At 40.5% G+C, this 22,837-nt stretch overlaps 3 protein-coding genes across 7 annotated transcripts; all 3 read left to right on the top strand.

Annotated features, from left to right (window-relative positions):
• The first annotated feature begins 245 nt into the window (after positions 1-245).
• ptx3b (pentraxin 3, long b) lies at positions 246-2,576 on the top strand. The gene is made up of 4 exons (XM_076293293.1): positions 246-333; positions 613-693; positions 1,228-1,794; positions 1,960-2,576. The coding sequence occupies exons 1-4, from the start codon at positions 246-248 to the stop codon at positions 2,574-2,576; spliced, it is 1,353 nt and encodes a 450-aa protein (XP_076149408.1).
• A 1,539-nt stretch (positions 2,577-4,115) lies between these two features.
• On the top strand, positions 4,116-13,317 carry golim4b (golgi integral membrane protein 4b). 4 transcript variants are annotated; one of them, XM_076295186.1, is made up of 14 exons: positions 4,116-4,637; positions 5,454-5,528; positions 5,769-5,818; positions 6,105-6,155; positions 6,249-6,399; positions 7,109-7,191; positions 7,672-7,755; positions 8,944-9,114; positions 11,327-11,642; positions 11,751-11,812; positions 12,067-12,231; positions 12,613-12,678; positions 12,769-12,861; positions 13,070-13,317. In XM_076295186.1, exons 1-14 carry the CDS (start codon positions 4,451-4,453, stop codon positions 13,196-13,198), a joined length of 1,683 nt encoding a protein of 560 aa, XP_076151301.1. In that variant the 5' UTR covers positions 4,116-4,450; the 3' UTR covers positions 13,199-13,317. The 4 variants fall into 4 exon arrangements, with proteins under 4 accessions (XP_076151301.1, XP_076151303.1, XP_076151302.1 ...); XM_076295188.1 differs by having other exon boundaries at positions 6,102-6,155; positions 7,109-7,185; XM_076295187.1 differs by having other exon boundaries at positions 6,102-6,155; positions 12,772-12,861.
• A 617-nt stretch (positions 13,318-13,934) lies between these two features.
• pdcd10b (programmed cell death 10b) lies at positions 13,935-20,564 on the top strand. Of its 2 annotated transcripts, none has more exons than XM_076295184.1 (8): positions 13,935-14,068; positions 14,837-15,018; positions 15,216-15,269; positions 15,411-15,528; positions 16,093-16,219; positions 16,559-16,637; positions 19,829-19,911; positions 20,045-20,564. In XM_076295184.1, the coding sequence occupies exons 2-8, from the start codon at positions 14,929-14,931 to the stop codon at positions 20,124-20,126; spliced, it is 633 nt and encodes a 210-aa protein (XP_076151299.1). In that variant the 5' UTR covers positions 13,935-14,068; positions 14,837-14,928; the 3' UTR covers positions 20,127-20,564. The 2 variants fall into 2 exon arrangements, with proteins under 2 accessions (XP_076151299.1, XP_076151298.1); XM_076295183.1 differs by having other exon boundaries at positions 13,940-14,049.
• Positions 20,565-22,837: the final 2,273 nt, after the last annotated feature.

The raw sequence follows: 22,837 nt of genomic DNA, 5'->3' as shown, positions 1-22,837 counted from the left end.
TTCATTGAGGGTCTAATTTGGCATGATGGAAACCTGTCCACATAATCTGACAAGCTCAAACAACCTCTTAGTTTATCTGAGTGTCAGAATTCCTCAAAACATTTTTCATTAAAGGCGCATGTGCAAAGCTTCTGTTCTCAGTCAAACCTTAATCCTTTGGGATAACTTCTGCCAGACTTCCCATAGCAAATGAAACCCTCCCTGCCTCCTTGCATGCTCTGTCTGCCTTCACACACCCCTCGAACATGTCTTGCCCAACCACCAGGAGAGGCTGTGTGATATTTGAGCATCTCCCACGGACTGCCCCGTATATTTCACATCCGTGGGCCCCGCGTGAGCCAGCCTTAAAAGAGAGTGCCAGCCTCGTGTTAGCTCAGTCAGCTCTCTGGCCAGTGCATACTTCACATCAGGGGACTCTGACTAGCTGGCTGCCCAGTGATAACAAAGGAGGATTTTTGGAATCCAAGGCGAGGTGGGGGGGGAGAGGGCAGTAGAGTCTGCTGCTGCACTGACTCCTCTTGCACACCTCAGGCTGGTCTGACAGAATAACAAGCATGCGTCTGTCATGGGGATTAGTGGCCGTTTGCATCTCTTGCATGCTGTGTGGCGTAGAGCTTGGGAATGGAGAGGACATTGATGTGAGTTATGCAGACTCCTACTACAATGACATTTCAGAAGATGACCCCTCAGAAGGTAAGGCTAGACATTTATTATTCTGTTTTGAGAATGAACATGTAAACATTGTTCTGTGAATGTGGAAGTCTAAAATAGTAGACGGTGTACTTTAAAAGAAGACCTAAATTTGAATGCGAAAAACTGGCTTTTTTATGAGTCCATGAAACAACTTGACAGCTCATTATGGCTTCACCATTATAAGCAATTCTACAGTAAGCTTTGTCTAAATAAAATAAATGGAATTATGATCATGAGCTTTAAGTATTGTTTAAATTTGTTAATAATGGGTACGGGTTGTCTGTGTTCATTTTGAATAATGTTGGACATATGGTACAAACCATAGAAGCTCAAACGTTTTATGATCAGTTCTGACAATATTCTATAGTCCATTATTTGCAACAGCATTTATGTTTTGTGATTAAACCAGAGCTAAACATAAACTCCATGTGTGCGTCTTGTGTTATTTTGTGTATAAAAATCCCACTCTACAAAGTTATAGCCAAGCCTCTACTATTTAGCCGAAAGATTCCCCTCTGTCCCTTACTCCTTCAGCGGTGACCCCCACGGCAGCACCCTGTGCTACCCGGGACCTGAGCAGGTGGGATAAGCTCTTCATCATGCTGGAGGACTCTCACATGCGACAAAACATGCTCCTGCAGCACGTGGACGACATGGTCCGAGTAAAGCTCCAGTCCCTGAGGGGCGAGATGAGGCGCCTGTCAGCGGACAACAGCGGGGCCTGTGCCAACGCCCTGGAGGGCACCTGCGCGGGGCTAGGCGAGCAGGTGAGCCGAGGCTTCGTGCGCAGCCAGCGGCAGCTCCGGGAGGCGGAGGAGAAGTGCCAGACGCAGCACAACGCCACGCGCCACCTGCTGCAAGATGTGCAGAGGGCTCAGGCTACCTGCCTGGCGAAGCTGGAGAGCAGGCATGGGCACAGGGGGACTCTGGGACAGGTGCCCATGAAGACTCTGCCAACACATCCCAAGGAGCAGGATGCGACATCTGCTGATGGAACCAAGATGGAGAGGACTCTCCTGGCCATAGCCTCAGACCTACAGAGAGTGCAGGCACAGTTAGTAGTCTTCCAAAGGTCATTTGCCTCTCATTACATACCCTCAGGTTAGTGCGAAATTATGTTTCTAATAGAGTTAATTTACAATATTATACTATCACAATAGTAGTACTATGAAGATACATAATTGCTTTCATTATTATGGTTGCTGATATTTTTATTTGTTTATTTATCGTCTTTTGTTTTGTCTGGGTTTCTCTTGGGCTTCTCAGGCTGTGAGATGGCCATGTTTTTCCCCATGCGCTCTCAACAGGCCTTTGCCACAGTGAGGCCCAACACACCGATGTCCTTGCGCTCCTTCACAGTCTGTCTCTGGGCCAAAGTGACAGAGTCCCTCAACAAGACTGTGCTCTTCTCCTACGGCACCAGACAGAACCCTCAGGAGCTCCAGCTTTTCCTATCGGGCCGATCGGTGCACTTCACTGTCGGCGGGGAGTCTCGGCTGGTGGGGGCCCAGAGCGAGGCAGACTCAGGTCAGTGGTGGCACTGCTGTGGCGCGTGGAGTTCCAGCCAGGGCCTGGCTTCCCTGTGGGTCAACGGGCAGCAGGTTGCCCGCTCCTCTGGGGTGGCAGAGGAGCATGTCTTGCCTAGGGATGGCACAGTGGTGCTGGGGCAGGAGCGGGGAGGTCCCGGGCTGGAGAGAGAGATTGACCCGATGCTGGCCTTCACAGGCAAGATGACGGCGGTGAATGCTTGGGACCGTGTCCTACCTGCAGAGAGAATCTCACAGGGGGCAAGACCAGATGGCTCATGTGATGGCCGTGGAAATGTGATTGGCTGGGGCGTCTCGGAGATGACACTGCATGGCAATGTTCAATACATCAACTGACTGTCTTTCCATGGACATATCCGGGGAAGAGGACTTTGGAGGAGATCTCCTTTGAGGGTTCATATTTATTGCAATAGAAAATGAAATTAAGAATTACTCATTTAAAATCCCTTTATAACCCAGATAATGGTCCTCACAAGACCTTTAGTTATAACCTGGGTAACGGTGGACTTGCCAATGTATTATTTACTAGATAAATTCACCAACATATTTTCATCAGCCTTTCAAAGTAACTCAAAATGTATGCTTATGATTTAGACCATTATTTCAGTCTCCACAAGATTTGGATTCCCCTCAACTCTATGATGCTGATGTGCATTATACAAAATGGAATGCGATTCAATTCTGTGGTCCTTAAAAGGGTCCTAAATTTGAAAATGCAAAGGAGCATATAGCCTAATGAGCAAACAGAAAGACTTCCTTGATGTTAGTTTTAGTGTACTACGAAAATGAACGAAAAAGAAAATCAATGTACCTGTAAATAATTGTATTTTAAAATAAAGGCCAGTGAAACATAGCATGGCTCTGAAATGTTTTTTCAAATAAACCAATGATATGTGTATTTTTCCATCTTTGCCTACATTTTAATGATACAAGGTGGAGTCGGTCTAGTCTCGGAGACATACCTCACAATTAACACTGTTTACATTGTTCAGTGCTAATCAAAAACAGATACTTTTTTTCTTTCTCTGTTGTTAATGTGCCATTTATAGTTGGCTGGCCCATTATAGAACTGTTTGCTATACTGGGAATTATGTTGTCAGTCTGACCACAAGGCCAGTGAAAAGAAAGCCGTTGCCAGTCATATGCCCAGCCCATATTGACGGCACTCTTGAAATTACGCCCACATGTGTATCATGAAATGTTTATTGCAATGAAGAGAGTTTTCCAGTTGTGTTCAAGGTGGAGACGGGGTTTGCCAATGATCCGCTGCCTTTAAAAATGTCACACACAAACACAGTGCCCAGTTATGAATAATCATCAGTCTGTTGGACGTCTATTGAACATGATAATGTGTTTTGAAACAATGGTTGCATAGAGTATGATTACTTGACAAACATTTAGGTAAGACAGAGGTTGCAGTCACTTCTTAGCTCTACTGGAACTCACATTTGAATGGTTTTGGTGCCCCTTAGAGGAACTCATTCATATGACTGCAAGGCCATGGTCTCTGTGATGTGATGTTGGGTAGGCTATTAAAGTCAAAAAGTCAAAAAACTCATCATCTTGAGCCTAATGTATTATTGTGTATAATGCTAAAGAGACGTGAAAGGAAAACATAATTAAAATGAACTAGGGAAAAATCGAATGAGTGCATGCATTTGTATACATTGTACAAATGCATGCACTGACATAACAGTAGGCTATTCCATTATTGGATGCTGCATATGCAATGTGATGCGCTATATTCACAACGTTTGTGTTTGTCTTAAAGATAGGCCTAAGTCATGCAATTAAATCAAACACGATTTAGATGCCTCAATAGAACTGTACGGCTAAGCTATACGGAAGGAGGGACTTCCTGAAGAGGAACCTTTCCACTCAAAACTTCTTCACAGTCCTGTGACACGTAGCCTATTAGAAATTGTGAACAGTGGAATTTGTGTGCCTCTTTTCCTTGGCTCCAAACTACCAAGAGATTACGGAGGGATGGGCTTTGTTTTTACAGTCGACAACTATTCTGAAAAATGAGTAGCCTAGAGCCTTAGACAAAGTCGACGCAAAACAGTAGTAGACTTGAGCAATTTTACACAAACTTGCGAAAACTATGCATTTACTATAGTAAAAAAAAGAAAACAGATGAACAATAAGACGCACTCTCTATCGTGTCTGACTTCGACGACCCAAGCGAGACAGAAGACACTCAAGTGAGAATGGGGAAAGGAGTATGTTCCAGGAGACAGAGGAAAATATTTCAATCTTTTTTACTTATTACTGTCATCTGTGGAAGTATGTATGCATTCATGATATCTTACGAGATGCACAAGCAGTTAAAAAAGACGGAGGCGATGGCCCTGAAGTATCAGCAACACCAGGATTCACTGTCGGCCCAACTTCAAGGTAAAACTAAACAATAGCCTGTATCGTACAGAAGGCATTACGTCACACCTGGATGGAACTGACAAGTTGTTCGTGTCATGTATGGTGGAAGTTGCATTGCATAGGCCTACCTGTTGTAGACTCAAAGGATGTGTGGAATCATTGCATGATATTGGATTTAGGAAACACAAAGACTGGCGAAAACAACAGAATTAGGTGTTATGTTGTTTTTCATAGTTCAGAGGGTTTTTTTTTACATAATTCATAGCGTAGGTTTCATCCATGTGTTTTTGGCACATGGATGAAAAAGTTGGGCCTATATGTTTTCCAGACTAGCAGCTACAAAGGCACAGGAGATATCACCATATTGTGGTATTTCTGCTGTTTGTGCGGTGTACATATTGACACACATGGTCTCTCTCTCTCTCTCTCTCTCTCTCTCTCTCTCTCTCTCTCTATCTCTCAAACTCAACACTCATCTCATTCTCTTCTCCCATGGGTTAAGATTTTTTTTTTATCATGATGTTCAGATTGATAGAGTGAAGATTAGCTCTGTTTGGCAGTAGGCCTGTTACATCTTGGATGATATTTTCTATTACTCCTAAGGCAAAAATGCATTTATTATTTAGCAAGTAGGGCCTATATTTTGCATGGTGAGAAAAATGCCCTCACACTTTAAAAGAAATAACATAAGCATCTAGTCCACTTGCACATGGTGTATTGCCATTTGTTGTTCAGTGCAATGGATTGTAGTTGCACTAATTGAACTGCAGTACATTTTGAATTTCATCTGTTCTGTCTCTTATTCTGAGCATCTCTGATCCTCCTTTCTGTCAGTGGTCTATGAGCATAGGTCCAGGCTGGAGAAATCATTACAGAAGGAGAGAATGGAACACAAGAAGGCCAAAGATGGTACAAGCCAAACCAGATCACAACATCGACTCTCCAATGTTATTCTGGAGTTCTCATTGTGGCCATTTATGTGGTTATAGTTATGGTTAAGGTTATGTAATGGTTATGGTTGTATTTGCAAATTTCGTGACCAAGCCATATACTGTATTTGTTTTTAAATGTCTGATCAGATTACATGCACATGGATTGTTGTTTGGTTATTCCCTAACAATCCTTTGTTCTTATTTTCAACAATCACAGATCACCTTGCATATAAACTTGAGTCGGAACAGTTACTGACCAAAGAAAAGGTTTGTAAAATATGTGTACCTGATGAAGACCTGGGCGGTCGAAACATTGTACCGATTAAACTGCACTGGGAGCATGTACGACAGTGTGCGGATATCTTTTCTCTTGTAAAATATGTGTACCTGATATACTGTAAACGGCTTAGTTTTTCATGTTTTGTTTATTCCGGCTTTTACCGGATGTTTCAGTGGGTTGGATATGTGAGGATAAGAATGTATGATATAAATTCAGGGTATGTTGTAAAGAATTTAATGCTGTTTTTGTCTATTCTTTATAATGAAATAGCAGGAGTCAAACAATCGCTTCAATGCATTACAGGGCCAGCATCAAATACTAAAGGTATTTCACCCACTCTCCATGTACAATTGTGATGAAAGACTCTGAAACGGAGTCTGGCCATACATTGACCAAGTCATCTCCCATATACTTTAGAGCCAACATGAAGACTTGAAGAAACAGTACTATGAGCTGCAGGAGCAACATCAGAACCAAGGGGAGAACCACGAGCGAGTCTTGGATGAACACAGAGAGCAGATTGACCATCTCCAAAGGACCAAAGAGATGGAAATCTCCAGACTCAAAGGTGACTAGTGTTCCCTGAGCCATGTCTCTCAGCGATAGTATTGTAATTACGGTAGTATATCAGATAGTATATGATTTATGATAACCATATATGAATGGTTAAGCCCTCTAACAATGATTATTGCATGTATTAATATTAAATTAGACACCATTTAATTACACTTACAAAATTACACACAGGTCATATAAATATGGTAATGTTTTTTTAACTGAATTTTCTATATCAAGTGGTGCCCTTTTTATGTGTGCTTATAGTTGATGCCCTGAACATTGGAGGTTGGACTGTCATATTGCTTGTATTGTGAGCTAACATTATGTTGCCCTTGCTGTTTGCCCAACTACACTTGTTTGCTTATAGTGGCAAATACAAAGAAACACAAATACACAAGGGAGTGCATTATGTGTTTTTGCCAAGATGCATTCATATTTTATGTGGATATTTCCGTGAATTGTATTCCCAGACTGTCATATCCACATAGGGGCGAGACACTGTTTGTATAGTTTTGTCAATATTGGCTTTGGATGGATTTAGGAAAATGTATATGGTAAATCCTATAAGAGCAAGCGGAATGCAAAGGGGATCATCCCATGAAGTTATTCCCACCTTATTGTACTATGAATCATTGAATCAAATTGATATGAATCAAAACATTCATATCAACATAATCACTCAATCCGATGTGTTGTGTGTCTTGTTTCATTAATTTCAGAGAATGTATATAACCTAAAGGAGGAGAACCGTCAGCTGAGGAAAGCGCATCAAGACATTCGCACTCAGCTGTTGGATGTGCGGGTCAGACACATATGACAGCCCTGACTGAGAATGTTCAATCATATTTTCATTTGAAATCTAACTGCCATCTTCATAACTTATAACTTATAACTTCATAACTAGTCAAATGTATTTTTAAAGCATGTGGAATAGGACTTGATGAAAGTGTTGTTGACTGCAGTGACCCTCTGAATTATAAATGGCATCTTGAATTTGTATCCTATTGTAGACAGACAAATAGACAGCTTTCAATCATTCATTCCTCAAGGGAAATTGTAGTGTTGCAGCAGTTACCCTCACAAGGTGTTTATTGCTTACACAAAATGATGCCGGGACAAATCACTGTATGAACAAATTAATACAACAGTTAGGTCCGGTCAAACTATTAATATCTGAAAAACAGTGGAGAAAAAACATTCATATTTAATATATTCATGAATATTTCTATATTCAGGGTGCAATATTTTAATATGTGTATGTTTTTTTATTTTTTTATTGCAGCAGCAGCACAAGGACTTAAGGACGGCAAATGATCAACTTAAACTAACTGTAGAGGATCACAAGAGTGCTCTTGCTGTTGCAAAGGTGATGGGGTGCCCTAGAAAGAAATGGGATCTGATGAGGCATGTTTGTATGATTGAGGAATGAGAGCTGCAGTGCTTCATTGATTCTGTCTGTTACTGCATGTCTTCTTCAAACAGCATAACACTGAATACAGTTCTGCAACCATGCTGAACTGTTGTTTTTGCATAGACTTTAAAATGAGGAATGCTAATCTTACAATCTGTCTCCTTACTAAACCTGAGTCTTGTCTGTTAGAAGTCTAGAAATGTGATACACCAGTGCCTCTTCAATCACGGTTACCGCCTGCTAATTTTTCCTTTGCAGCTTTGTGTATTTGTATTCCTTTGTCATTTATTAGAAGCGAAGATTTTGACGAGACAGATCTGAGATGGGGCTCAGTTGGTACTATAGGAAACCCATGGCTTGGTAGGTTTTCAAATCAAGACCACCTAATAGCATTCAATCAATACCCTTGTACATAGAAAGGTCCCCCCTTCCTTTTGTAGACAGGGAGGTTCTGCTGTCTGTGTTAAAGATTGCAATGTGCTAGAGTGCATGTGATGACTGATCATTAACCATCAGTGGCACAATTGACACAGCAGATGGACTGAAGTGAAATGGCTGATTGCATGCTGTTTAGAACAGAGTAAACCCACAGCATTCACCACAGCAGCAACAAACAAGCTATGGCTGCCTCTGATGTTGTTTTGTTTGTTTTTCATTGTGTCTTATGTTCCATCAGCATACATTATTTCATTATCTGGTCAGCTTCTAAACACAAAATGTTAGGCTATTAGTGTCATTAGTGCAGTTAAGGTGCAATCAACTAAAGTAAATAATATTGCTCACTCCACTTCCCATGTCTTTGATCCACCACAAAAATATAGAATATTTTATATTAAGTCAGTATCAATTTGTACGGTTATGATTTGTACAAATATAAATGACATCAAATATATGTCAATTATATTCCCATTCTTCAAAGCAGCAGGTAGAGAACCGTTACATCTGCTTATTGCTAAGAAAGCAGGACATTATTATGATGACCTATTAGTCATGCAATTCATCATTTAACATTTCATGAATCTGCATGTATGTGTGTGACTATCTCAAGTCAGCCTCATCAGTTGCCTTGGGGGTGGGTTTTGCATGTTGTTTTCTGGGTGACTCACGTGTTTCAAATTCATGCAGCTTTTTGTTTTTGTGTAGCTCCAGGTGGTGGAGCTGCAGCGTTTCAAAGGGCAGTCTCCCAGCACTACCCAAGCTGTGCCTCACAGCTACAGGGCAGATCCACCTCACATCCATGGCCTGGGAGCCCCTGAGATGAAACCCAGCCCGCACACACAGCCAGGGCACACCACCACACAAGCCCTCACTCCGGTATGGACACAACAACTCCGTAAACTGACCAACCAGCCCTGACCTGTTATTTCTGATGCTACAGTTTGTAGTCTTGTAGCTTAACTGCATTTTTTGACAAAATGCCGACTAAAGCATGACATTTTCTGACGTGTTACCTTGCGACCTAAGGAAAACATAATTGGGATAGGTGCCTTTTCAACGATGCTTTAGTGTGACTATTGGCTACATTTGTTTTATTTAACACATACACATTAACATATATTTACGATTTCTTCTCCTTTTTTAGCAAATACCACATTGAAATTGAAAAATGATTTGTCTCTACTGTGCATTCAGTATTCAGAACTTTTTAACTAGGTACTCTTGGTCAGTGGGTGAAGGGTCAAGGTCACATAGGGTCCTCATGGAATTCAGTGTGCAATATCTTGACGAATCTGAATCAAACCTTACAAAGTTAATCACTAAAAAGGCTAGATGCACTGATACTCCAGGTACTCTAGCTGTATATTCTGTCTGTTTGGGTCTGTGGTCTATTTTATACAGTCTATGGTTTTTCCCTCATATTCTGTTTTTTATAAAGGAGTTTTTTTATAGATCATTCATAGCTTGATTCATAGAAACCTTTTTTCTATGACTGCTGACTGTGCTTATATAAAAGATATTTGGTATTGTTTTTAGTATGAAGAGACCTTCATGACCTATGAAGATTTTTACTTATTTTAAGGAGTCTTATCAAGACAAATTTACTCAACGCACTGGGAACATGTTACTGTTTAAAAGGGACATGAAATCACCTTGGTAAATGGACTGCATTTGTATAGTTTCATCGACTTCTGCCTCACTTTCACCCATTCACACACACACACACACAGATGGCAGAGGCTGCCATGCAAGGCACCCACCTGCTCATCGGGAGCTTTGGGGTTAAGTGTCTTGCTCAAGGACACTTCGACAGGGTCAGGAGCTGGGCTTGAACCGGCAACCTTCCAGTTGCTGGACGACTCCTCTACCTCCTGAGCCATTGCCACCTTGTAAACCTTCCATATGTCTATTTAATCTATTTCTTCATCACTACACTGACTGTTGATAAAGTGGGGAGTGTTTAAGAGCAACAGCTTTCTCTGCCTACAGTACGAGACATGCCATAAATCTGCTATCAGATGCTGACCTGCCTGTTACTCATAGCCTACTGTATCAGAGATGTAAAGAGTCAAGACTCAAGTTATAACTGAACTTGTCAAGTGCTATAAACTAACCACCGAACCTATGAGAGCCACAGAATGTGGGCTTAAAGCAACCCAGATGCAGTTCTATTACCTTAAAATAATGCCTTCAAACTCACTCACATAGACATATAATACAGAGAATGAAGTCTGACATTGTCAATGCATGATACATGAGGCAACTTTTTGAGCAATGTTGCAGGGGAACCACATAATGGATTCCATGTATTCCGCTGATTCAAGAAACATGGTTAAAGTTCTCAAGAAACAGATGCTTGAAGTTCTCAAGAAACTGATGGTTAAAGTTGTCAAGAAAATGATGCTTCAAGTTTTCTGACGCTTCAAATTTTCAATTAGAAATTTAAGGTTGATGTGAGAGAGGGGGTGTATTGTGTGTGAGCAACCTACACATTACTTATCTTGCACTGGGTCATCTTCCTGAATCTCAATATTCTTATCAGAAGTGTGGGCAAATTACTATTATTAAGTCAGCACCTGTCAGAGGCTACATTCATTGTTTTGCACTTTTCCAAAAATATCACATCACCGAAAGTTTTACCAAAAATATTTGGCAATATTTTTAAACTACAGAAATACACACCTATAAAGTATGTTGATATATAATACAAAGCCATTGTCTTCAATCCAATAAAATGCAAATTACAAAATACAAATAAAATGTTATAAAATGTTGTATTTGAAATAATAAATGTATCATAAATACCATCCCTGACCTCACCTCTCCTATATGACCCACCATTGTTAAAATAATGCTCAAATTCAGTGGGGTCTCAGTTTGAATCTTTATTATTAAAATGTTTTATAGGATCTGTGCTGGCTTTAGGAATTTGTGGTTAAATACATTAAACAAGCCATTAAACAAGAATTAAAAAAATCCATGATAATTCTGGTAAAATTCTGTAATATCTCTAAGCTGCCGTACGTGTTCTTAGTATAGTGTATAGCTACACTAAATAGCAAGATGTGAATTTATTTCTCATTGTCAGGTGGCCAGTAACAAGGAAAAGGTGGAGCCTGAAATCTCTCATCACATATTACCAGATGTGGTGGATGTTGAGAACGATAAAAAACAGACAGTGATGCCGAAACAGGATTCTGTCAAAGAGGAGGCAAAGGATGAGAAGGGAGAGGGCCGAGAGAAGACAAGCTTTCAGCGCTGGCGTAGTCGCCTAGAGCACCACGGTGTGTTGGACGGCGATCCTGGCAAGAAGCTTCTGTCCTCTCATGAGGAACACGAGAGGAAAGATGGGCTAAACAGACAGAAGAGGCAGCCAGAGATCTTAAACCCAGACATCGTCCTTGGTGAGGAAGACTTTTTTTGTGAGAAAGTGAAAGGATTTTTTTTTTTTTGCTCAGTTGGAATACGTGGACTGCAAGTCTAAAAATCCTGTTTTATTTATTTATTTTTAGAGGACTTGCATCCACGTCATAAGGACAGAGGTGAGGTTGAGGACATTCGCATACCTGCCAAGGTGAGGACATTTGACGTTTTATAAGACTTTCATGAGACTGTCTGTTTCTTTGTAAAACAATATAATGTTGTCTGTTGTCTGCACAGTAGAGGAAACAGAAAAAGGTGATTCACCATCCCTTTATTTTTTATGTCTTCATTTATGAACAAATTTGAGCAATGAAAACACTTAACTGACAATAACAGTAACAGAAAGGCAAGTTTTGTTGTATGGCTTTGAACATGTATGCTGTGTATCCCCGATCAAAAACACAGGACCTGAATGATGATGTGCTGAATCCGGCAGAGGACCCCAACAACCAGGGAGAGGATGAGTTTGAGGTGCAGCAGCAGCAGCAGGACGAGCTGGTCCGGGCAGAGCCTGCAGCCCGCCGACCAACCGGCAGCCAGGAGCGCGTGGCCCAGGAGGAGCAGCTAGTGGTGAGAGGGAACAGGAAGGGGCCCCGCTGAGAGTGGAGGGCATGACCCCCTCAGCCCGCGGAATGCAGGCAGATTATTATGTGATACTGTGCTTGGCTGCACCTCAAGGCAGCACTAAGGAGGATTGACAGATAGCCTACCTCAGACTGGATAATGCCTCAGAAAGCTCCCCGATAGATGAGAGGATATCTTAAGCTACTATATGAAATAATTTGAAGGACTGAAATAAACAGCATAACAATGCACCACCTTATTAGGTTAATTGAATCAAAAGTTAGAGATGAAGAAGAACATACCAGGGCACACATATTGCTGAGCAAATATTCAGTGCATAATGTCAATGATGGTGTTTGCATTTTTATTGATTTTGTTTTTATGCAGATGGCAGGAAGTCCAGACCAGCAGGAAGACAATCTGGATGACCAATACGAAGAGGCTGAGGAAGAGGTAAATGATAGTCTTTGTTGAACGTTTGGTGTTTAGAACCACCTCTTCAGTAGATTGCAGAGCACATGACAGTCATGCACTTGTTGCCAGCAGGCTGGGGATGATATGGTGGAGGATAACCAGGAGAAAGGGAAGGAAGGGGGAAATGAAGAAGACCCATACAGTGAGGAGAATGCTGAGCAGGTTAGTTACTCTGAAGAACATTTTTGGTATCTCATTGTCTTGTTCATTTACTTTTCTAGAAGAAACACAACTTAAATATCAGGGATTAACTCATTGACTCTAAGATTGTTTATTTGAAACTTGATTTATTTGATAGAAGATGTTCTCTGTCTGAACCCAGATAATTGTCTTAGTGAATCCTTGACCAGAAGTGTCTCAATTTTTTCAGGGGCCATGGAATGAAGACATCCAAGATCAAGACAGAGATCATAAAGAAGAATACAAAGAAGATGTGGAAATTGTTGAAGAAGATGAAGGCCACAAGGAAATCCACACAAACAGAAGAGCAGAGATGTGAAAATGAATAAAGTTATTTTTAAGAAAAGTATTCATCGTCTTTGTGGTCTCAGCTGCCTGTTTTTTCTTCTGTTTGTGGCATTCTAAAAGTATTGTTGGCTGTCTCCAAAGTCCAAGGGGGTAGAGGAGGATCACTACTATGACAACAAACTTGAAAGAAATAGGAGGTTGGAAGATTTTAGAACAGAGTGCTCTTACATCTGTGGTTGATGGCCATGGAAATGGCCAATAAATCACACAAATCAGCAGCACTCAATGGACCCAATTCCCTAAGGAAGAGCTGGAGCACACAAACCTATAGAATGTTTTTAGAAATGACCTTCATCAGAGTGAAATAGGTTGACTCTTGCTGCAAATATTAGGCTACTCTAACCTGCATAATAAAGGTAGGCTAAAAGTTGCCTTTTGAAATCTAAAGAAAGGAATCTAATTTAACACAGACAGTGAAGTATTTAAATTATGTTATGTTGGGGTTACAGAAAATATAGGAATCTTATAACATTTTGGGGACAAAATATTATTGTAATATTTTGGGACATATTGTAGAAGTAACCTACTACACATAGTCACTATCAGGGGAAAGGATGTTAGAGGTATAACAGAACGTCGTAGAAGTATTATACACTAAACAGCCTTAGTAATAGTTTTAATTATTTGGTAGAACTGCCGTAGCCTACCTCTTGGTGGCAGCAGTGCACATTCCAACATTGATTCTTAAAAATCAATGTGCACGAAGAAGGCACCCGTCTTCCGTTTTCAACTCGAAAAGAAAACACTGATCAACAAAAAGGAAGCCATTATTTCGATTCAATTGTTTACGTTGTTGTATAGATTATAAAGAACTGGACAAAGGTAACCTTTCATCGTATTGGTAAAGACATTTTTGGGTGCTGCTTCTAAAAAATCTCGACAAAACATGCACCTTACACATGGCAAACCCGCTAAAGTTAGCCAAGCTTATTGCCCTCTAATGAGTCAGTTAGCTAGCTGGCTAACTGTCGTACGGACTTGCTTTACAAACCGATGAAGGCGAATCCTTTTGTGTACTTATGTTAACGTTAATATGGTGTGTATTTGCCGTTTTAAATGTAGTCATGTCATGGCTGTCCAGTTATTATTCACAGTATTACTATGCTGGCAACACGATTAACAAGCGTTAAAGCTAGCTAATTGCGGAAATGGTGCATCCATTTACGTCATGTTTACTTTGCCTCCGGTTAGCCAGCAAAACAGTTAGTTATCACAATGTGTCTTATGTGGGAGTGTTGTGTTACTGCTTCAAGTCAAGCTAATGATAGAACTGTTACGTGCTTGTCCTCAACAGGAAAGTTCATAATGGATGAAAGGGTTGTGGTATGCAAAGTTGACTATGGTTCGGTTCAGCTGTCGATCACTGAGTTAGAAAGTGGTGTTAGCAGCTACCTCAATAGTAACACGAATGCATTGAAACAGTAAAGCCACTGTTAGGGTCAGTTGCGAGACTGAGTATGCCCCTATTAATGGAGTCAGGGTGATTAAAGGGGCGATATTTGAGTTAAAGCTGTTTCTGTGTACTTACTGGGGAGGAAGATGAATTAGCCGTACCGAGCCTGAACTGTCAGACGTTGGAGATAACAGATGCCCCACATCTTGTTTACAGGGTGCTCTACGGCCCTAGGACAAGGCTGCTGTTAGAAAGTAGTGGCCTACCTTCCTTGCTCATTTTCACAAGGAGTAGGCCCTCCATTGAGGATGACAATGGAAGAGATGAAGAATGAAGCTGAGACGAACTCAATGGTCTCCATGACATTATATGCAGTCATGTACCCAGTTTTCAATGAGGTAATGATGTGTGATTGCATAGCAGTTTGTTAGCTGTAACATATACTGTTGTAACATTAAGGAGTGTGAGATAAAAGCAATAGCTTATTTAAGAATCTCCTGATGTGACTGTTTAGTATAGAAACCATTTGGCATTCTGTTCCAATGTTTTACTGTTGACACTGTGACACTCTCTTCTGGACTTTTTTGATGTGCAGTTGGAGAGGATAAATTTGTCAGCAGCACAGACACTGAGGGCAGCATTCATTAAGGTATGAATGAACAGATTGTGTTTCTCCTAACATATCTTGTTTTGACTGAACTTCAAATTCACAGTTCCATTAGAAGAACAACAGTGGGAGGGCAGTGTATTGTCTTTGGTCTGTTATGTTTATGGCTGTCCCCTTGTGTAGGCAGAAAAAGAGAACCCAGGACTCACTCAGGACATCATAATGAAGATCTTAGAGAAGAAAAATGTGGAGATCAACTTTACAGAGTCTTTGCTTCGCATGGCTGCAGATGATGTGGAAGGTGGGAAGAATGTTGAGCTTTGATTATTTTTTTTATTCTGTTAATTTTTTTCTCATTTTCAGTAAACGTGTGTAAAATGGCAGCAACTCTATTTTCTGCTCCAGTATAATTAATTCATGATGTTCAGATTAACTTGTATGGTGTATTTTTGGAAATGAGGATTGCCTAATTAGAGAGTAAAGATAATAAATGCAGGGATGTCTGCTATGGTAAAAATACATCACACATCCTGCTAATGCTAGACTTTTTTTAATTATAGAAAAGTTTGCCCCTAAATTACTAAGGAAATTGTAATTAACTGTGTTGTGTAGGAGTTAATTTATGAAAAACGGGCACAGTCACCGTTTTCAGTTGTAAAATCTTGGCTTTCAGACATGCCATGATGATATGAGCCATGCTTCTCTTTTTAGCCTACAAATTTCAGAGTGATGGCAGAAAATGTACTATTCCCCATCTCCCCAATGAACATTTCCATCTGGTCTCTGGACTCTGTGTGTGTACTGTATATTGTTCAGATCACAACATTAACTATGATGACCTTTTTAATTCTGGACTTTATTACAGAATATATGATTGAAAGGCAGGAGCAGGAGTTCAAGGACCTGAACGAGAAGGCAAGGGCGCTGAAACAGATCCTTAGCAAGATCCCAGACGAGATCAACGATCGAGTGCGTTTCCTGCAGACCATAAAGTGAGTTCAGATTTATGTTCTGCTTCATCAGATTTTTCTCTCCCTAATCTCATAGTATTATGAAACTGTCCTCTCCAGGGCTGTTGTTAAACATCTGTACATCTGCTGCCTTTGTGTGCCATTGCCCACTCATTGCACCCCAATGATAATGGAAAAATATGACTCAAATAGACCTTCACTGGAGCTGTTATTAGACATGTGTAGACATTTGTATTTGCCATGAACTGTTCCTACCTTACAACATGTTAGGCTAGGCTACTTTTAATGTTCATTGTCTATAAAAAAATCTATTTACTACTCCTGAACTGACTTGCTATCCTTCTCTCCACACTTCCACAGAGATATAGCAAGTGCTATAAAGGAGCTGCTGGATACAGTGAATAACGTGTTTAAGAAATATCAGTATCAGAACCGTCGGGTAGGTTTAGTAACACACACACACACACTCACACACACACACACTCACACTCACACTCACAATCTCCCATAGCATCTTCTTGGTTTGTCAGATTTGAATCCTAGAAAGCATTTCCCAAAATATTTGTTGTGCTAAGACGACTATAACCACCTGGGAGATAAGTCTGTTATTTAAATGATGTGTGTGAGAGATTTTTAGTTTAAATTCTAGAATTACCTATAAATACCAACAGAATGTGAAGAAATAACTGTTTGGGTATAATGTCAAAAACGCCTATCCTCCTGTGTTGGTCAGATATTAGCTAGCCTCGACATGTTTTACCTCAGGAGGCACTGTATCAAATACAGCTGAATGGAAGAGTGATGTTCCTTTATAGGTGTTGCCATGGAAAAAACTGTTTTTCCTAGCTGTTTTTGGCACAAGACAGTTTAATGTATCATATGGAGATGCTATGATTTGAAAGTATGGTCTTAAAAAATGGGGTGGCTGCCTAGTTTTTCGGCATTATAATCAGTAATCCGTATGTGCAAACAACCACCAGAGATGTCAGGGAGAAAGAGGAATAGAACATTCTGAGCATCCAAAAAGAGTGGCATAACGTTAGTCCTCTAGCCTAGAAATCTAGACGCACCCTAGCGGCGGCAAATTAATTTGCTCAGCCTGTACGTCTAGTATCGAACCATAGGAATTTCTATTGGCTTAACACCGTGGATGTTCTCCAATCACAGCGCTCTATTTCGTTAGAGAGTCTTAAGGCGGGCTTAACAGGATAACGACATCCTGCAACAGTGAACAACAAGGAAGGTGGCTATGGCGAACGAAGAGCGGTTGTTTGAATCGGCGTTGGCGTCAACTTTGGAGGAGTTGGACTTGTGCTTTTCTTTGAAAGTAGAGCAACACAATGCACTTAAGTCATTCCTTTCGAAGAAGGATGTATTTGCCGTTTTGCCGACCGGATACGGATATGGTCGTAGCGCTGGCCTATTGCATGCCTAGGCAGTTTGAAAGACAATTCTCTGCCCGCCCCTTGGATTAAGCAGGTGAATGATTCGATTCCAGACTATACATTTCAATGATATAGGATGGCCCGCCAGGCTATTAGTCCTCAGTAAATCTCTGGAAAATTCAGGTTTTCATTAAAGTTGTTTTAGTCGAAAGAGTTTTGTCTATTACCAGTCTGCAAACCACAAGTGAGCTGAAATATTTGGTAACACTTTATAATAACTACACACAATTCATAATTTATTAAGCCTTTGTTACTTATTAGTTAATGGTTTGTTCATCATTAGTAATTTCTTGTTCATACATAATTTATCATCAGTAAAGCATTTGTTCAGACAGTTATAAATAGTTTGTTCATAGTAAATAAGCCTATATCTAATATATCTTATACATTATTGTTAATACTTAATAAATAATGCAATAATATGTTTTTGATTAAGTAATATTTCCATTATTTAACAGTTGTTACATACACATGCACTAATGATTAGTTAGGGTGAGGATACATATTTTATAAACCACTTCCTAATACTATAATTAATAATTAACTCAGGAGTTACAAGTGGTTAGTTAATGATATTTTGTGAGCTCATCTAAAGTGAGGACATTTTATGCCTTGCAACACATTGGGGGTACGTGAAGGCACTCCAGGGGGTACGTGAGATTTTAACCCTTAGAACCCGATTGACGCAAAGTGCGTCAAAAAATACACCCTTTCTTCTCTGTTACATTGATCCGCAACTGTACATCGCAGCGAGATGAAACCGTTATTGCGTGACAGAGCAGAAGTGGGGCTTTCCAACGAGACAACACTTGTCTGTACGTTAAAGTATGTAAATAAAAAAAAATCATCAAATTGCATCATATTTACAGCGCACCCATTACTCTCGTTTGAATTACTCGCGAACCCGTGGACGCATAGATATGGCAAACATATCAGATGAAAGACACAGGGCTATCCATTGCTACCAAGTATGGCGATCCTTCTGGCTTATGAAAACAGACCAAGTGACTGCAAAATAATGTCATGTACAAAAACCAACGCTGCACACCCATTACTCTCGTTTGAATTACTCGCGGACCTGTGATCGCATAGATATGCCACGCATGTCAGATGAAAGAGGAGACACAGAGCTATCATTTGATACCAAGTACATCCTTCTGGGTTATAAAACAGACGAAGTGACAGCAAAATAATAACTTCATATAGCTCGACTTACCTCACATTTTTGTCTGTTTTTGTGGCAAAGCATGTTTATAATCCAACGCTATTGTGTGTTTCTCTATGGCAAAGAATGTTCATAATCCGGTTTTGAGATCCTAGCAAATTCCAGCATGGCATCAAATTGAAGGCTCACATTGCATCCAATTTGTTTGACAAAGAAACACCTTTTTTGCCTTTACTTTGCTCATGGCAATGCAGTAAAAAGTTGTAATCATAGGTGCAGACACCATAGGCACACACAGGCTAACACGTAAACTCGGGTCAAGTCAGGTCAGATCAGTTCTGTCACAGATATGGAGCGCAGAAAGGTCATTTTTAATCACTAAATAAAAAAATGGCATTTAGGCGCACACCACATATGTCTGTAAATTGCTCAGCCTCAGAGAATCCCTCCACCATGGCAATAATATTGCCAGATTCAGGACAATCTGTCCTACATGAAATGCTTGTAGAGCTATGAGCTTGCTGTGATAAGATACATGTCAAAATATAATAATTTTTATAATACACTTTTTATATTTGAATTCTTTAAAAATCCAAATAAAATCAATGCTAGTACTAATACATGAAAAAAATAAAATATACATATATTTAAAAAGCAGAATCCATGGCAAAAATACTTTAAAAACAATTATTTAATAAATATTTCAGGAAAATATAAGTTTATAAAATGAATTTTATATTTCAGTAGGCTATTCAATTTCATTATCCTAAAAACCCAGAGTCCCCCCCATAACAGGATGGTTCGACCCAACCTGTCACATGCCACCCGCATCACCTGTCAATCATTGAAGCGTAGCGGTAATTATTGTGCGCTACATCACTGAAAAAAGGTTGAGAACCACTGTTGTAGTGCAACAAAGCGTTGCTCTGGTCTACACTGATAAAAGCTGTGGTATAGTAACAAGTGTGTTCACTTTAAACCTCTACCTATGGTTTGCTTTGTTTTGCTTTGCTTCTACAGGCACTTGAACACCAAAAGAAGGAGTTTGTGAAGTACTCCAAAAGCTTCAGTGACACCCTGAAAACATACTTCAAAGATGGAAAGTGAGTGTTTTTTTGTTTTGGTTTTTTGTCACTGCATGTCACTGTTAAAATTGTTGTAATTCACTAGTTCTCCCATGCACTGAAGTAGCAAGTGAACATGTCTATTTTCTTGTCCTTTTCCTTCTCTTTGCAGGGCAATAAACGTCTTTATCAGTGCCAACAGGCTCATCCATCAAACTAACTTGATACTTCAGACCTTCAAAACTGTTTCCTAGGTGGCCAGAGCCTAGAGGTGTGACATTTATGTGGGATATGGGCACCTATATGTAAAATACATTTTTTTCTTTTTTTCTTTGTTTTGTTTGTTTTTGTTTCAAAGTATAATTTATAAACCTAGCCTCAAAAGAAAGATTTGAGGTGAGGCATTAAAGACAATTTAAAATATATATGAATTTACTTTTAGCTTCCTAATCATAAGTTCACCACTGAGACAGCTTCACTACCTTTTAATATCATTCCAATCAAATGAAAGCCAAAAGACTTTGCGCCTTAAATGTGTCATGCAACATTCCTTATACAAAGTGTAAATATTGGTATTCTGTCTAAAGTTCTGACTTGAGGAAGAGTAAGAGGTAGGAGTAATGTATTTAACATAAGCTTGGTTGCAAATGTTCAATAAATAGTTTCCAAATGTTGACATTTTTAACCTTGTCCATCTAGTGTGGTGTGTTTTATTGTTATTTATTCTGACAGTGTGTTTTCATCCCTAGTCTGCAAAGCAGTGAATCTCTGCAGGTGCTGGCCACTGATGCGCGCCCTGCGCCTCTTGCACATTAGTGCCACTTAGATTTCCTGTGAAATGCCGTTCTTCTTTACCATGTCCTTTTGGCCCTGGGATAAGAACCCTCTGTGACTCAGCACAACTGCGGACTATATGGCTATTATGGCATGGAAATGGAAAGTTGATCGGGTGAGGAGGGATGTGCTGTTTGCCCCTTAGGGCCCTGGGCAGAAACAGCTAAATGCAATCCCTCATGGTGCATCGTGGAGCGTAGCAGGGGCAGAGGCAGACAGATGGAAACTCTTTGTCAATGCTAATACCTGCAACTACCCCAGAGGGCTCGGTCCTAACACCCCCCCCCCCCCCAATGGGGAGGCAGCCCTTGCGTTCCCACTGAGGAAATGATGTGATTCTTATGATGTATATGTTCTATAGATGCTGGGTACACATGCATATGGTTGGCATGCAGAAAACAGGAGGCAGAGAAATGCAGTGCCTGATTTGTATGTGTTGTGCTGTTTTAGCCATGAGACCCAATTTTAACCATTGCAATTGCTCTAGCGAACGCCAAAACAAAAGCCGGTAAATTGTCCTCTCATCTAAGGCACATCCCCGCCTGTCACCCGCGCCTGTTTTTTATGTGCACCTAAATCCTTTAGGGGAAACCGCAACTGACAGCTTGAGCACCCCACCAGATGAGGCCAGTGAGCGAAAGCATTTATTAAATTCTCTAAATGGAGCCCCCATTGGCTTGAAGAGACAGGTTGCTGCTGCCGCTCTAATAACTCATGATGCCTTTTTAGGCTCCTGTATTTGTCATCTGAAAACCATTTAGCCCAGTGCTATTAGTTAGGTGTCTTTTTTCTTCTTTTGAAACGGTTCTCAGCGAGACGTTTTATCAGCCGCAGATGGTCGCGCTGATGGAATGCCGTTGCCCTCTTCTCCATGAGAGTGCCGTGAGGCGGTGTTCTCATGGTCACGGCACCTTCTCTGCTCATTACGCGCTCCTCCTGGTCTGATGGGTGCTGGCGCTGGCTCAGCCGCTGCAGGGCCGAGACGTCGGATCGTCTGATAGCCATCCTTAAAAGGCTGCCACGCGCTCTTCGACAGGCAGTAGCCACCATCGGTGAGCCTGCAGGAGAGGGGACATGTGGCGTGTGAGTGCTGGTGCCTGCGGTGGCCTTTTGTAAGGCAGGATCACAACTGACACACTATCTTCAACATGTCTGTCAGAGCCATCCTCATCACAATAAGTGGCTGTTATGGCATTTAATAAAGTGGCCCCTTTTGGAGGAGATGGCTGCAAACTACAAATTCTGCCTCATTTCCCACAGAGGCCCTTGCGTTTGGCAGATTTTAAATTCAAATGAGATGCCCAAAGTCATTCCAGTCAAAAAATTTCCAATTTAATTTATACACAGTGCTTGGTATTCATGTTATTCTTTGCTGTCTTCAAAATATGAGAAAGCGCAGGCATTAGTGGAAAATAGCCATGAGCCAGCAGAGAATTAGCATTTAAAATGGAAAAACCTCGATGTAATGAGCCACTGCTAGTAGGAGATTTGTTTTTCATGTATGGGTATTCCACAAATTGAGCATTGTTCAGCAAAAATAAAATGATTTGCCTTAAATAAAAGTGTTGAAAGAATGACTCATCCTTGAAAACAATAGTCACCTTGTAAATACATTTGAGATTAATTAGAAGAAAGAAGAGCATAAAAGGAGTAATTTAAAAAGTGCTGTTTCTCTGTTCAGTTGTGATTGGTTCATTTATGGCCACTTAGAGATCAAACACCCATGCAAAATGAATCACACTGAACAAGAATCACGGCTTGCATGCGAGCCTCACAGCAGTCAAAGGCAAGTTTTATTTGCATGTGTATGTGACTGTGAAGAAGAAAGGATGCAGTGGAATGGAAGTGTCTGCCAGAGGCAGTTCCGGTGTGGGTTAGAGATCAGCTGTAGCGTTATGTTCCATCCTCCAACATTATGCAGACAGTTCAGTCTCAGCTTGAAGAGCTTTGTCTTTAATGAGTTTGGAATGAGTCAATTACAATAGTTCCAAGATAATTGGGCAATCCACACAAAAGTCATATTGTTAAATAAAATGATTTAGGAACTAGATGTTGGGCAGATGTTTTTTCTATTTTGCATTTACAGCACAGTCTTCTTGTGTCAGTCAAGAGTCTGTTAGCAAATGTGTTT

Source organism: Alosa pseudoharengus, unplaced genomic scaffold (assembly GCF_046254945.1).
Source record: "Alosa pseudoharengus isolate Yale_2024_CS ecotype anadromous, Long Island Sound unplaced genomic scaffold, YU_APseudo_1.1 YU_APseudo_1.1_scf_2, whole genome shotgun sequence".
NCBI classification, from domain to species: domain Eukaryota; kingdom Metazoa; phylum Chordata; class Actinopteri; order Clupeiformes; family Clupeidae; genus Alosa; species Alosa pseudoharengus.
This window is presented reverse-complemented; position numbering and strand designations above follow the sequence as displayed.

Coding starts and splice junctions, on each gene's coding strand:
- ptx3b (XM_076293293.1), top strand. CDS start 246: ATGTCTTGCCCAACCACCAGGAGAGGCTGTGTGATATTTGAGCATCTC. Junction 334..612: donor TTCACATCCGTGGGCCCCGC/GTGAGCCAGCCT, acceptor TGTGTGGCGTAG/AGCTTGGGAATGGAGAGGAC. Junction 694..1,227: donor AGAAGATGACCCCTCAGAAG/GTAAGGCTAGAC, acceptor TTACTCCTTCAG/CGGTGACCCCCACGGCAGCA.
- golim4b (XM_076295185.1), top strand. CDS start 4,451: ATGGGGAAAGGAGTATGTTCCAGGAGACAGAGGAAAATATTTCAATCT. Junction 5,819..6,101: donor AGTTACTGACCAAAGAAAAG/GTTTGTAAAATA, acceptor ATAATGAAATAG/CAGGAGTCAAACAATCGCTT. Junction 11,813..12,066: donor ACATTCGCATACCTGCCAAG/GTGAGGACATTT, acceptor TCAAAAACACAG/GACCTGAATGATGATGTGCT.
- pdcd10b (XM_076295184.1), top strand. CDS start 14,929: ATGACAATGGAAGAGATGAAGAATGAAGCTGAGACGAACTCAATGGTC. Junction 15,019..15,215: donor TGTACCCAGTTTTCAATGAG/GTAATGATGTGT, acceptor TTTGATGTGCAG/TTGGAGAGGATAAATTTGTC. Junction 19,912..20,044: donor ACATACTTCAAAGATGGAAA/GTGAGTGTTTTT, acceptor TTCTCTTTGCAG/GGCAATAAACGTCTTTATCA.